Genomic DNA, 15,857 nt, shown 5'->3' on the forward strand with positions numbered 1-15,857 from the left:
TGGAAGCGTATACCAACAGCAACAGCAGCCACAAACGCCGTTGCGCGGTATATCAATAATAATTGAATCTGAGCAACCAGCTAAGCCGTCAGGCAACAACATTGAAAGCGACGAAATGTCGCTCAAGTCGCAGACAATGTTGTTGGCATTTGGCGACAGCAGCAACAGCAGCAGCCTCAACAACAATAACAACAGCAACAACGATTGTAATTTACAGACGCTGCACGTTGACCATGCAATGAATGTTGATTTGGAAACTCGTTACAGCACCGTAGCAACAACAGAAACAATAACAACAGCATGTGCATCTACAACTGCAGCAGCAGCAGTAACAACTAAGCCAGCAACAAACTTGTATCCACAGCTGCTACTGCGCATTGGGCAAACCGTGGCCGATGTTGAGTCTGTATCTCTTAACGGAGAAATGGCGCCAGCAGCAGCAGCTGATGCTGTAGAAATAAAACTAGCAGCAGCAGCGTCGTCAACAGCAGCAACTATTATCAGCTGCAATGTTGCCGATGACGTTAGAAACGTGTTGCAAGCTGAAACTGTAGTCGGTGAAATTGAAAAAGGCAGCAGCTGCAGCAACAGCAACAACGATGACGGCGTTACTCAGTTAACGTTGGTCGATTGGCCAATGAGTGCTGTGACCGAAACAGTTGGCATCTTTGCGCCTCAGCACACGGTCAAGATACAGATTGCTAACGATCAGAGTTTGAATTTAATTCAAAGTCAAAACCCACGCCGGCTAGGCAAACAGATAAGCGTGGTAAAGCTGAATGACAGTCGAAGCGGCAGCGATATGATATTACAACTAAAGCAACATCAACAACAACAAGAGCAGCATTCACAAGCTGTGTCACCGTCTGTTACGGCGCCTTATCAGCTTTGCTATTTGGTGTCCAGTGGCCAATACTCGCCCTGCGAGACTCTGGATAGTGGTACTGGCAGTGATTTCGAAAGCAACAAATTGCCCAGCAGCAACGGCAATAGCAACAATAGCAGCAACAGCAACAAAAATGAAGCACCCAAGCTGGAATTGCATCTGAAGACGACACGCATTCGAGTGAATACCTCGAGTGAGCAATCTGTCATGCATTCGCATTCGCAATCACATTCACGAGCCTACAGCTTGACAGACGATAGCGAGGAGTGTGATGAAAGCAGCTCCTCGCTGAGCTGCGATTCGTTGCATTCGAATGAGGCACAACCGCTGCTCAAATTGGGCGCACTGTTGCCAAGTTCGCTGCTCCGCGATATACGCGATAGGGAGGTGCATGGGAATGAACGCATTGTGGGTGCAACAAAAGTCGATGGACGACCGCTGCAATATGAAGCGGATCAATATTACAATTTCCATGTGAATGAGCATGCAAATTTTCGCAGTTTTGTTACGGAGAGCTGCAGCTCAATACCACCGGAATTTGAGGCGATCAGATTGCCCAGTGATGGCACAGATCAGCAGCAGGAGCATGGGGACGAGTTGCAGGTGCCCGAGGAAGAGGAAGATAATGCCTTCGCCGGTTACAAAGCTATGCGTAGCACCACACACCAAGCATCAACAATACGCTCCTCTAAGGGAACCGTGCGCGGCGTCAAGAATCGTGTGCGCAATGGAGTAGCCACCTTCTTACAGCTGCAACAACCAAATGTCAAAGTGAGTAACAATGCTAAATGCTTTGGATTGGGTTTTGTTTTATTCTTAAGTACAAATAAGAGCACTCAAAGATTAACGCTGAAGTGCAAAGTCCGATACAGCAGAATTTCCGAATTAGGTGAGAGTTTGTTATTGGATATCCCAGTCTGAGCTTGAGTTTACCTCAGTTGGTGTCGATTGGCTGGACTTTATTCATATTTTGTATAAGCATACAGTGTCTCTCAGCTCATAAGGCCCAGTGTCTAGCAAAAAATTTAATTGCCTGCCATAAACTAATTATCCAATATTTTTTAAAAATTCCAAAGACCGATGGTAGGTACATGTATTAACCACCATAATGAATATATGATCCCAATAAACTGGGGTTTCCCCACTTGCTAGGCCGGGTTATGTAAAAAAGTACCTTAATTTGTGGTCACATATTATTTGGACCAGGGGCGTTATGGACACCTGGGTGCTATAAAACCCGGATTTTTTACGTTAGGTTGCTTATTTTCGGGATAAATAGACCAATCCTTCGTAGTCAGTTTAGTTATATCCTGCATATCGGGTGCAACCAGCCAACAAGGACTATGGACAAACGGACCACCATTGAACAATGGAATCTCATCCTGGAACACTTCAAGATCGGATATTCACATCGCCAAATAGCTAAATCGGTAAATCTAAGCAAATCAACTGTACTCAACATCATTCGGCGCTTCGTCGACGAATATCGGATAGAGGACAAGGGCAGAATGGCACCAAAGAAGATTTTCACCGAACAGGAAGAGCGGAGGATCATCAGGAAAATAAGGGAAAATCCCAAGCTATCGACTCCAAAATTAACTCAACAGGTGCAGGATGAAATGGGGAAAAAGTGCAGTGTGGAAACTGTGCGCCGGGTTCTGCGCAACCATGTCTTTAATGCCTTTATAAGCGCAAAAAATAAAAGGACTAGGATGACATTCGTCAAAACCCACTTGGACAAGGATTTGAAGTTCTGGAACACATTCATATTTGAAGATGAGCCCAAATTAAACATTTTTGGCTCAGACGGACAAAATTATGTGTGGCAACAGTCCAATACTGAGCTGAGTCCCAAAATCCTAAAGGCAACAGTCAAGCACGACGGAGGAAGTGTCATGGTATGGACATCTATCTCGGAAGCCGGCGTCGGAAATTTTGTGTTTTTTGAAACAACAATGGACAAGAATATGTATCTAAATATATTAAAGGAAAATGTACTCCAAAGTGCCGAGAAGCTAGGAATCCGGCGTACTTTCCGGTTCTACCACGACAACGACCAGGACAACAACCAACCATAAGTACAGTACAGGATTAGTACAGTCCTGGCATATCTGGAACTGCCCCCACATGATAATTCCACCGGTCCAGTCTCCAGATTTAAATGTTATTTAAAATTTGTGGGCTCTGCTGGAAAATAACATCCGGAATCACAGATCCGATCTCAAGAATGCTCTGCTGGATTAGTGGAGCAAAATCAGTCCAGAAACGACCCGAAAGCTGGTATCTTCCATGAATAATAGGTTAGGGGAAGTTATTAAGGCTAAATGATATCATACTAAGTACTAACATCCTTATTTAACTTTTTATACGCCAAATATGTTACTTTTCTAAGACTGGACCAAACAAGCTTTGACATGTATTTTGGCAATATTTTCAGTTTTTGACTAATTTTAGTTAATTAATTAATATTTTAATAAAAACTAATGTTTATTTTTCAAACGTGATATAACATGAAACAAATTGGCATTTAAACATTTTGCGTTTGTTTCTTTGTTTAAACCTTAGAGCACTTTACATTTTTTGCTAGACACTGGGCCTTATGAGCTGAGAGACACTGTATATATTAGAGTATATACATCTATATTCAAGTTTTTATATTGCTTGTTATATACTTTTTATACTTTGATACCGAAGGTATCCTCTACCATTTTCAGTGTTCTTCTTCCTGATATCTCATAAATTGTCTAGCAGCTAAGTTAATTCATTTCTATTGAATATGGATAGCTAATAATTGCTTTAAAATAAGGAATACAATACAATAGACAGATTGTTTTATAAAATTCGTGATTTGTAAACAATACTTATGAAAATCTTTGATTTTTTGTTAATAATATTATGCACACAGAGATCAATGTATCAGAGACTGATACTAAGCAAAGAATGCACTCTCATGCGCAAAAAAAAATTTCAAAAATATATTAAATTTTCGAAAGTTGCAGCTTATTACTTAACTTTTTGTCTGAAGTATTAGTTAGTTACGTAAAGGCATGCACTTGACATTATGCCTTTTGGCCGTCTATCTGCTTGAAATATTCAGTTTGCTGTCTGCAATTAAAAGTTCACACCCCCAGATTTTTTTTTTTTAGTTTTTAAACTACATATATATGTTTAAATCAACCCAGCCAAGATATTTTTGTTGTTCTTATTTTGAAACTGAGTTATAGTAACAACAACAACAATTACAAATAACAAATGATTCACTGAGAATGGTTGTTGGAATGTTTAATGAACAATTAACACCGTGCTGTCCATTTACAAAATATGGTGTTGTTGTTGTTGTTGTATTTTGTAGGTTAATTTGCCGTTAAATGGCTCAATGTGTTGCATTGCCTCGGCCAAAGAAAGCATTTTGGCTCGAACAAAAATATGGCAAAAGAATTTCCATATACTACTTACGCCAAGAACAGAAGACATTTTGGTTTGGGAAAGTTTTGTTGTCACGTTTGGGTCTGGCGGAAGTCCATAGGTACATAGATGGGTAGCAGACATGTATGTAGAGTTTGATAAGCCGAATAGAAAGGCGCCATAAATGTGGGCTTAAATAGAGCGTCCGCCATGACTGCAGGAGCAGGAGCTGTTGTTGTTGTGACTTAAAGTGATAACTTTTGATTTCTATTTGGATTTCTTTGCTTGAGCTGTCTTGAAAGCTCTTAATAGGTCAGCATTGACCCTGGCACGCACCCGATGACAACTATACTGGCTGAGCGAGATGTAGACAGACGGACGGACTAGTTGACCCATTTTTTGTTGTTTTTAATTTTTTTGTTAAGTCCGGCTAAAATTGCAGTGTTATTGAAATTGCATTATTCACGCATTCACCCCAAAATTGCCGAGTCATCAACAAAATAGATACATATGTATCAACACACGCACATAGATACATACATACGTTTTCTATCTGTAACTATGATTTGCTTGTCTTACCACTGCTGCTGCCACCTTTACGTTTCTTCGATTTTGCGAAATCAATTACATGCATTGCAGTGGTGCCACATGATTGCTTAGAAATTAACTTCAAGCAAATAATATTCAAAATAATATTCAAAATAATATTCAAAATAAACTAGTTGTCTATGTGGGTGTGGCGCACACTCTTTATGTGAACTTTCATTTTTATCCATATGTACTAAACACATACATATAAACGGTCTCGTCTGAAGCCAAGTGGACTAAAACGGCCGAGACACACACATACACAACAACAACAAATTTGAAATTTAAACGTAGATTATCTAAATTATATTTTAATGGTCGCTCGACTCGTTTCTGTGGTTGACTTTGTTAAATACCTGTCCCTCGACTAAACAAAAACCCCCAAAAACTCGCTGGACCCCTTCTCTCTTTCAACCGCCATCAAAGCTTCCGCTGATCCCTGCATCAAACGAATATTTTTTTTATTGTATATGTGTAGATGCGCATAATTAGCGCGCTAGTCGCTTTTTATTATTGTTGTTTTTATAGTATTTGTTGGCAGTTAGCTTTTGGGTTTTGATTTCGCCCATTGGCTATTTCTTGAAAGTTATGCAATCGATCGCCAGCCAGCTCATTCTGCACATTTTTTCATAATTATAATACTGATTTGCGTTTTAAGCTTCACAACGCCAATTTAATATTACGAGTATTATTTATGTACCTTCGTGTTTGTGCAGGTACCATAAGTGCTTCGCAGCTAAACATCGATCTTAATACATGTATGCACATTAATTATTCGAATCGACTCAACTCAACTCGAATCGCTTTGCGTTTGGATTTTCATTTAACCATGAGCAATGTATAATTTAAAAGTTATGCGACTGCTTGGCGAATCGAAAAAAATAGTATATACATGTACATATATGTTGAAATAATTAACTGCATACCTTTTACCTGTACCATAGACATTAAATGGAATCAATGTCAAGATATATATATATATATATATATTATATATACGCTCAAGTATGTATATGCCACATGTTCCTTTCCAACTAGAAACAACTTGTTGTTTATTTTTCGACTGAGTGGTTAGTAAGACATTTTGTAGATGGTGGTGTAGTGGAAAGAGGTACATAGATAAGAATATGTGTTTAGTTCTGATACCTTCCTAATAGCCTAATATAATATAAGAATAGAAAACAAAATTGAAGTGCAACTACTGAGCAAGGTTGAATTGTAGTTCGTTGAGAAGATCAAACTCGATGTCAACTAATTTGAAGTTTCACAGCAATATGCGAAATTGGGTCATCGTTCGATGACACTTGTCTCCATAATTTAATACAACTTTCTCATATTTTCAGTTGTGCAAGTAAACATAATGCTTAGGGTCTTATCATTTGAACTTCATAGTGAGAAAGCCGACTTTGAGCTTGTCTCAATCGGCATTGTTAAAATGTACTCGCAGCTGTCACTTGGCCTCACTCTAATGTTGTCCAAATCGCATTGCCAAGTTGTAAAGTAAAGCCATAATGTTAATGCCATCAATTAAGATGAATCTCACAAATCCAAAGCCGAAAGCAAATCGCAATAAAGCTGCTCAAAAATTTAATTGATGAGATTTTAGCAAATGCCGCTAAATTAACAAGAAACATAAAAAGAAAACAACTAAAACAAAATGCAAATGACACCGTACGCAATAATAGTGATAATAATAATCAAACACAGCTAGTTGATGCTCTATAAGAAATAATTTGGAGTTTAATATATATATATATATATAAATAAGAGACGAACACAAAATACACAATGCATATTTCTACTTGAGAAAGGTGGGGCAGAAACAAAAAAATACCAAACTCCAAAAGAAACTTTGAATTTTAATGAAAGTGAAAATGAAAATGATTTTACGTGACCAGATTTTTGGCGCTGAGAGATTTCTTACAGCCACAAATTGAGGTGCTGTACATTGTTTCAGGAGAGCAACACAACATACAAAACACGAAATGTTGCCAAACAATTAAACAACAACAGCAGCAGCAACCACAACAACAGCAGCAACATGGACAAGAGCAACTGATGGGCATGGGACGTTTGCTGCATTTTAATTTCGATTTGCAGTCAGGGCCAAAAGAAAGCAGCAAATGGGCTTATTAAAATAACCAATTATTGCCAAATTGAAGCTCGCTTTTGCCCACCAAAATGAAAGTGAAATGTTCCACATCATACATTCATGTATATATATCTAAATATATTTATCATATATATATATATATATGTGTGCTTGTGAGCGTCGACATCTGTGAATTTTAATGCTATGTAAGAGCTCGCAGCTGCAGCTCAGCTGAAAAACTAAAACTGATATTAAAAACTGAAACTGAAGCTTGCCGCAATAATGAGAGTCATAAGAACCCTCAAAAAGTGGAGACCGAATGTTGATTCGGTACCGCCTTTGAATGCACTCATTTCGAAGAGTATTACAACTATACAGACATGACAGCATATTCATAAAAATAAAATACATTTATCTTTCAGAATTTATGACTCATCATTCTGTCAATTGAAACTGACTAAAATGTTATTCATTTTAAATTTAAATTTTAAATTGATTTGACTTTATCATATGCGATTTTTGCGGAATTTATTTTTATTAATTGATAAACGTCTGTATCTCAGAATTAATTACAGAAATTAAGTTTATTGAATTTATTTTGATTTTCATTAAATTCTGCATTTCATGAGGAACCATAGATTATGCCGATCGTTCTTCTCATCGTTAATCTTTTAGTCCTCTCTCTCAGTTTTGACAGCAAAAAGTCGAAACACTCATTAAAAGTTGTCATTAAAATGATATTGACTAAAGTTATCGAAACCAATTTATTAAAGCCACGGACAATGTGTGTGTTTTTGTTTTGATACATTGGGTTTATTAAATGGAGAAAATACGTTGGGTTTTCAAATGCCTGGTGAGAAAGATACAAATAACTTGGAATAATCTCGATTTGATATTTTTCGACAAGTACTCATAGTGTATTCAAGCGATTGGTGTGGATGTAACTGTTTGGCTTTCCCTTCTCGTTATGGGCAGCCATTCCCCTGCGCCCAATTGATCGGTATCGAAGCAATTAAGCGCGCTTGGGAAAGACGTATTCGATTACATAATGTCCAGCCCCATTTAACGTATTAATTGAACTTTACGGAACCACAAAGCGACATAACGCAACGCAGAGTTGTGAATTTAGCAGTTGCAGAAGTTTTGGCTGCAGTTGTTGTTTGGTGGCATTTGCTCACATAACCGTATGTTCCACGTCTCCTTGAATTCCGAATGTTATTGTTGACTCTGAGATGCTGCAGCGTCTGTGCAATGTATAGCATATAGCATATAAATATATATTATATTTATATATATATATATTTCTCGACACAATTGTGTTCGCGATTAACAATCCTCCAATCGACTCCTGTCGATCGTAAGTGACCTGCTTTCTCTTTTTGCCTAATAGCTTTACCTGTTACCGCTAAAAACATAAAACAACATTTTTTTTTAATGTTTTGCTGATTTTGGCTTTGGGTCTTTCGGCCTGTCAACGGTTCTGCAAGAGCACGAGTTAATTGTGGATGCTGAACGCTGGTACGATGGTGTGACAACAACTCGGATCGCAGTTGAAATGTTTATTCAAACTGGCAAAAAGGGATTTAAGGGCCCAACCATACACACACTCACAGATAGCTAAACTAGTTTTGGTCTTGAAATAGTTGTTTGCTGCTGGCGTCCTTTATCACTTAACATGGCTTTGAACTTTGTTGTTAGAGACATCCACATCACACTATATCACAATGCAACACATCGCAAATGACGGTTAATGACAATTATTAATGTGCCAGTTTTATATTTTGCGCCTCCATTTGGTTTTGTTGCTGTAATACTTAATACCGTTTAATACTCGTATGCCATATTACTCGTTAAAAATATGTAACTAAAATGTGAACTTATGCAAATCAATGAACGGTCTGGCCAACTACAACTACAACTAAGATGGGAAGTTAAATTACATATTTGTACTACTAGACTGCCTTCAATGGCAGAGTTGTAATCAATTGATTAATATTTTACAATAATTGATTTAACTATGTAATTGCATTTAGAATACGATTAAATTAAATTCTAAATACGTTTTCTATTCTGACTTGACTGTATTTAATAAATTTTTAAAGATGGAAAAAATATGTTATCGCTCTTTTGCCCATAACATTTTACGAAAATTGAGTTAATTTTAAAATTCGGTTTTGTCTATATAACGACATTGTTTCCTGATTTACTATTGTCATTTCGAAAGCAAACGTATGGTGGACGATATTTATTCATGTACGATATACAATAATAATAGTAATAGGAGACCTGTGCAACATTAACAGCCTGGTTAATGTTTGTGAAGTCAATTAAAAGGCATGTATAACATATTTTTTAATTACATACATATGGTGTATGTATGTGCACAATATGCTACTCGAATTTATTATATCATTTGTTATGAGCATAATTTATAACATTTTGGCAGCTACCGTCATATGCGTCGAGTTGCAGGCTTCAACGCTATCTATCGGATGATCGAAGGTGAGACGGCCTGTCCGGTCTCGATAATTCGACTGCCACTTTTGTTAGCTTCCAATTAAAGTGTTGGAAAAACAAGTTGTGATTGCATACGCACACACATACATACATACATATATACATATATATATACATACATACATACATAAATACACACATACACAAATACGCGAGCGAAGACCAATGCAAATGGAAATGGAGAACAAAAATATGTGTGCATTGTTTGCAGTATCATTAAGTTGTACTCGCATATATACATATGTATACTATACTACATACATATACTACAAATTGTAGTGAATGGGAAGCGTAAAAAGAGATTTAGATTTATATAAATTTATATTTGATGCATTTACATGGAATAAATGTGGTGAATTCTTTCACCTAAATTACGAGTACTTTGTTTTCGCAATATTAGCACCATTTTAGAACTCAGAACGTTATATATATATACGAGGTGTGTTCAAAAAGTATCGCGAATTTTGTGTTTTTTCAGATATTATTTATTTATTCATGAATATCTATTTTGTCCCCTTCAAAGTAATCCCCATGAGATATTATACACTTGTGCCAACGGTTTTTCCAATCTTCGAAGCACTTCAAAAAATCATTTTTTTTTATCTTGTTCTGCTCCTCCTTCGATCCCGTCTTTATCTCGTCAACCGTATCGTAACGTCGTCCTTTCATGGGCCTCTTCAGTTTAGGGAACAAGAAAAAGTCACAGGGGGCCAGATCTGGGGAATACGGTGGCTGCGGCATCATTAGTGTGTTGTTTTTGGCCAAAAAGTCGCGCACAAGCAACGATGTGTGAGCAGGGGCGTTATCGTGGTGCAAAAGCCAATTTTTGTTCTTCCACAAATCCGGGCGTTTCTGGCGGATTGCTTCGCGCAAATTGCGCATAACTTGCAGGTAATATTCCTTATTGACCGTTCTACCCTGTGGCAAGAACTCATGATGCACCACGCCCCTGCAATCGAAGAAAACTGTCAGCAAAACTTTCACATTCGACCGAACTTGGCGCGCTTTTCTCGGTCTTGGTTCGTGCGGCAGCTTCCATTGAGATGATTGAGCTTTGGTTTCCACGTCGTAACCATAAACCCACGATTCGTCACCAGTTATGACCCTCTGGAGCAAATTTGGGTCGTCGCGGACAGAGTCCAACATCTCATTAGCAATGTTCATGCGATGCTGTTTTTGGTCGCAATTGAGCAATTTTGGTACGAATTTCGCGGCGACCCGTCTCATGCCCAAATCATTGATAAAAATCGAATGGCATGAGCCAATCGATATGTCTAGCTCCTCAGCAACTTCTCTAACGGTGATTCGACGATTGGCCAATACCATTTTCTCCACTCCATTAATTTTTTCGTCTGTTGTTGAAGTGCTCGGGCGTCCGGCACGCTCTTCGTCGTTCACATCTTCTCGGCCTTCTGAGAACATTTTGTACCACCGATAAACGTTGCTTCGGTCCAAGGTAGCTTCTCCGTATGCCACAATCAAGCAAAGCAGCTGTCAACAATTAAGTGAACATTCAAAATGGCCGAGCTTGTCGGCATAAGTGAGAGACATGAGTACCAACATAACGCTACAAAAAAATCGAAATTCGAATACACGTAACCCGCGAAAATTCAAAATTCGTGATACTTTTTGAACACACCTCGTATGCATAAATATGCGAGCGCATCTGTGAGAAAGAGATGACATGATAATCGACGCGAATGTTAATATGGCTTTGTGTGTATTCTGCAGAGCTCCGTTACGATTGCGTGTGCGTATAGTGTCATTATGTGACATTATGGACACCTGGGTGCCATAAATCCCGGATTTTTTACGTCAGATTGATTAAGGACTGTTGGCAAACGGACTACCATTGAACAACGGAATCTCATCCTGGAACACTTCAAGATCGGATATTCACATCGCCAAATAGCTGAAATGGTGAATCTAAGCAAATCAACTGTATTCAACATCATTCGTCGCTTCGTCGACGAAAATCGGATAGAGGACAAGGGCAGAATGGCACCAAACAAGATTTTCACCGAACAGGAAGAGTGTAGGATCATCAGGAAAGTAAGGAAAAATCCCAAGCTATTGGCTCCAAAATGGACTCAATATGTGCAGGATGAAATGGGGAAAAAGTGCAGTGTTGAAACTGTGCGCCAGGTTCTGTGCAAACATGACTTCAATGCCCGAGTACCACTGAAGAAGCCCTTTATAAGCGCAAAAAATAAAGGGACTAAGATGACGTTTGCCAAAACCCAATTGGACAAGAATTTGGAGTTCTGGAACACATTCATATTTGAACACTGAAGACAAATTTAACATTTTTGGCTCGGACGGACGGAACTATGTGTGGCGACAGTGCAATACTGAGCTGAATCCCAAAAACCTAAAGGCAACAGTCAAGCACGACGGAGGAAGTATCCTAGTATGGGCATGTATCTCGGCAGCCGGCGCCAGAAGTTTGGTGTTTATTGAAACAACAATGGACAAGAATGTGTACCTCAATATATTAAAGGAAAATTTACTCCAAAGTGCAAAGAAGCTAGGAATCCGACGTACTTTCCGGTTCTACCAGGACAACGACCACAAGCATAAGTCCAGATTATTACGGTCCTGGCTTATCTGGAACTTCCCCCACATGATAATTCTACCGGTCCAGTCTCCAGATTTAAATGTTATTGAAAATTTGTGAGCTCTAGTCGAAATAAGGTCTGAGACACTGTATGAAAGTATATGCACGTGTTTATTGCCAGTCAGCTAGGATTAGATCGGGCTTGTGAATAAAAACATGCACTGGTCGTTTTATTTACTCTTAAGTGCCTGAGCTTTCTAAAAGAAATGAGTGCACTTGTAGACCTGCTCACATTTAGGTGCAAAACTTAATATAGGGATGTTTGCCAATAGTTATAGAATATAATTAACAGCAGGGTTCAGGGTAAATCGTAGTCGAGCTCACTCGACTATAACACTCTTACTTCTTTCTATTCTCATTGATTTGTTAATGGCAATAGCCATGTTGGTTTGACTTGGTTTCTTTACAATATTTCACCTGTTGCTGTCACAATTAGTAGACAAATTCCCAAATGTACCTGCATTTGAGTATCCGTATCTATATCGCTTTGTATGTTTATTGAAGGCTATCTTAATAAATGTGAGGTTTTTATTGTTACAGATATTATTAATATGATTATAATGTTAATATAATGCAATTAATAAGTTCTTGTATTTCATGTCGGCGTCTTTTCAATATTTCCCGTCGTTTTCTCATCTTGATACACAGGTTCTACAACCTGTTTCGTCAAAGGCCGAACTGAAACTCCTTCTTCGTCACCATCGCATGTTACTCTCCCTCTTCGCCGATTGTCTTCTTTGAGCAGATTCGCCGTCTTGCGAATTCGCTCTCACCGTTATTTCTTTGCCACAAACTACTTAGTACACAAACCAACCCAAATTAATGATGATAAATTTTGTTTTTATCTGCAATTCTCACTTGTAGAACTATATGGAAAAGGATCTGGGCAAAGTGGTGCTGTATACAACCAGCATGGGCATTGTACGGGAGACGTATGCGAAATGTGCCAATGTTAAGCAGATACTGCGCACACTGCTCATCAAGTTTGAGGAACGGGATGTATTCATGAGCATTGAATATCAAAAGGAGATGCGGGAACGCATGCATAATGAGACCATAAGCGTGCCCCAACTATTTGTTGAAGGCCAGCACATTGGCGTAAGTTGTATATCTAATCGATAATCACTCATATTTACATTCACAACTTGTCTAATCGTATTTTCTTTACATTTTACAGGATGCCGACATCGTAGAGCGTCTAAATGAGAGCGGCGAACTGCGCCAATTGCTGCGACCATATAAGGTGAGCATTGATCACTGGATTGGCTTGTTCACTTATGCTTAACAAATTGAATTTTTTTGATTCTACATACTAAAATCAGTCGCTTGCGACAGCATACACCTGCCGGACGTGCGGTGGCTATCGATTGCTGCCGTGCCCCTCGTGTAGCGGCTCCAAGAAGTCGGTGCATCGCAATCACTTTACTACCGAATTTGTGGCACTAAAATGTATGAACTGCGACGAGGTGGGCCTAGTGAAATGCCCCAAATGCTAAAGTCCTCATCTAGCGCCACCAACCACCCATCTACCCAGTCTTTTCCATCATCTGAAGATTGGCAACTTGCAGCAGGCAACCGAAGCTAATTAAATGTAATTTAATTTTATTAATTTTTCTTCACTCGCGTACCATTATGTTTCGTATCTAGTAATATTACGTATCTATATATATATATATATATATATATATATATATGTGTTTACTTATGCTACGAAGCGCAAATGTAGTCGTTTTTTGTTAACAGTTGTGATATTTTAATCAGCTTATGCAAGTCCCACACTTGGGACTTAAGAACAGCATCTGACCGATCTGGCGATGGCCTTGAGAAAGTTATGCGAAGAACTGCACACTGAAAATATGTGCACACTTAAACATATACATTTAATAATATATATGTATATTCATACAAATTATGATAATGGAACTCTTCAGTAAGCAAATGAAATAAATTGTAATTGCTGTATTTTTATGTTTTAAAATTAGTTGGATATCTCCAAATCCGTGGTACCTTTTTAGCTTTATGGGTGGAGTTTTTCAAAACCGTGATTTGTTCACTTTCTTTATTAAGAGTAACTTTCGAGCAATTTATTGAAATGAGAGCTGATCACAATTGGAGAACACCTGTGTTGGCATTTTACTTTTGATATTAAGAGTTTTTGTTACAATTAAAATATTTTAAGCTACGCACCTAAAAAAAAAACGAAAGCTTTACAACTTTTCGCAGTTTTCCCAATGAAAAATTTCAGTATTTTTCTTTAATATTTGTTCTTGATTGCATGTGCTTATATGGATCTGGCAACACAATTGTGGAATACTTGACTATATTGGTAGCATGTGAAAGCCTATTATTTTTATTATATTTGGGAGGTTTCACGAATGGAAGAATCTTCTTCTGAATCTTCCGAGTTTAAGAAATGTTTCCCTAGGACACTAAATCTTTTTTCTCATTATCAAGAAACCGACAGAGTTCGTGGCTGACTGTACCTAGTTTAGTTAGGTAACTCCCTAGTCTAAAATATTCTGTCTCATTATGGGAAATGTTTTTTCATAATTTCAGAATCGCAAATCAGGCAAATTTTAAACGTAATAAAGAACAACCGCTAAAAAACTGCCAAAGATAAAGAGCAATCGAATCGAGAGAATAATGACGAATTTGCCTTATCTCTTAATCTGGCCTTCTTGTATTCTGAGCTTTAATGACCTTTAAAGTCAAATTTATACAGTATTAATATTAATACAGTATCAATTTTTGAAGTTGACGTGAAGGTGTAGTCAGCTTTGTTTGTTTCTAATCGCCTCAAATCAATGTTCAAATTCATTTAGCTACAAAATTCTTCGTCCGAAACCATTGAGCTGAAATTTCGACTAATAACTAAAAGGCAATCACATCACATCTCTCGTACTACGAAATATTAACGCTTTGTGTTAAAAAGCTCAAAATCGAATTTGAATTTGTGTTTTTAAATTTAAATAACTATTTTGCTTCGGCTATTTTCCATATTTGAGCTATTTTCCATTATTTTACTTTTGAATAAGTTCACATCCGATTAGTGTACTTCGCTGAATCGCAATAAATTTGAGGTAGTTGACAATAAAACTAGAATAATACATAAAAGTCGAGCTCGACTATAGCATTCCTAATTGTATTTCGTAAATGCGGTTCTTTTTTGACTGCAAAAAAAAAAAAACCGAAATCTTCACCGGAATTTTACATTACTTTACTGGCAGAGTTCAGGTTATCTAGTAGCCCAGTCCACTCAACTATAGCTTACATCTCCCACTCTTTATTCAGAATGAAGATATCAAATTTGTCCCTATTATAAATATATGTAAAAATTTGTCCCTATTATAAATATATGCAAAAAAGTAACACATTCACACCAAAATCAAAGACAAATTAAAAATAAATTCTTGTCGTAAATTACAGTCGCGCTGTCTATCTTTTATCCACAAAAAAGTTAAGCAGATGACAATAGCAATTAACGATTAGAAGACCAATTAAATTAAACACTTTATAAAATTATTATCTGTAATCAAGTGCATGACAGTCTATATGTATGCATGTTTATTGTTTAATTAAAAAAAAAAACATAGATAACATTCTTTATGAATACACAAAACGTCGATGAAAAAGTGATTAAATGCAATGCAAAAAACCATTACCGTAAGTAGTTGTTAGTCGAGTTTTAAACTTGAGTACGTCTAGTAAACATCAGATGGAACGGCTATCTGATGGTATACCTCTGCAAACCA

At 37.6% G+C, this 15,857-nt stretch overlaps 1 protein-coding gene across 2 annotated transcripts; it reads left to right on the plus strand.

The window, feature by feature from the left end:
- Positions 1-22: 22 nt before the first annotated feature.
- On the plus strand, positions 23-14,142 carry LOC6565525 (glutaredoxin domain-containing cysteine-rich protein CG12206). Of its 2 annotated transcripts, XR_004365249.1 has the most exons (5): positions 23-1,657; positions 12,970-13,203; positions 13,283-13,348; positions 13,428-13,696; positions 13,867-14,142. XR_004365249.1 is itself a non-coding variant. In XM_001990871.2 (4 exons), the coding sequence occupies exons 1-4, from the start codon at positions 116-118 to the stop codon at positions 13,599-13,601; spliced, it is 2,016 nt and encodes a 671-aa protein (XP_001990907.2). In that variant the 5' UTR covers positions 23-115; the 3' UTR covers positions 13,602-13,758. The 2 variants fall into 2 exon arrangements, 1 of the variants encoding a protein (XP_001990907.2); XM_001990871.2 differs by lacking the exon at positions 13,867-14,142 and having other exon boundaries at positions 13,428-13,758.
- Positions 14,143-15,857: the final 1,715 nt, after the last annotated feature.

Source organism: Drosophila grimshawi, unplaced genomic scaffold, assembly GCF_018153295.1.
Source record: "Drosophila grimshawi isolate 15287-2541.00 unplaced genomic scaffold, ASM1815329v1 contig_1006, whole genome shotgun sequence".
NCBI classification, from domain to species: domain Eukaryota; kingdom Metazoa; phylum Arthropoda; class Insecta; order Diptera; family Drosophilidae; genus Drosophila; species Drosophila grimshawi.

Excerpts from the sequence above, each read along its gene's own strand:
- LOC6565525 (XM_001990871.2), top strand. The coding sequence starts at position 116 with ATGTCGCTCAAGTCGCAGACAATGTTGTTGGCATTTGGCGACAGCAGC. Across the intron at positions 1,658-12,969 it reads TGCAACAACCAAATGTCAAA|AACTATATGGAAAAGGATCT; the intron begins GTGAGTAACAAT and ends TCTCACTTGTAG. Across the intron at positions 13,204-13,282 it reads TTGAAGGCCAGCACATTGGC|GATGCCGACATCGTAGAGCG; the intron begins GTAAGTTGTATA and ends TACATTTTACAG.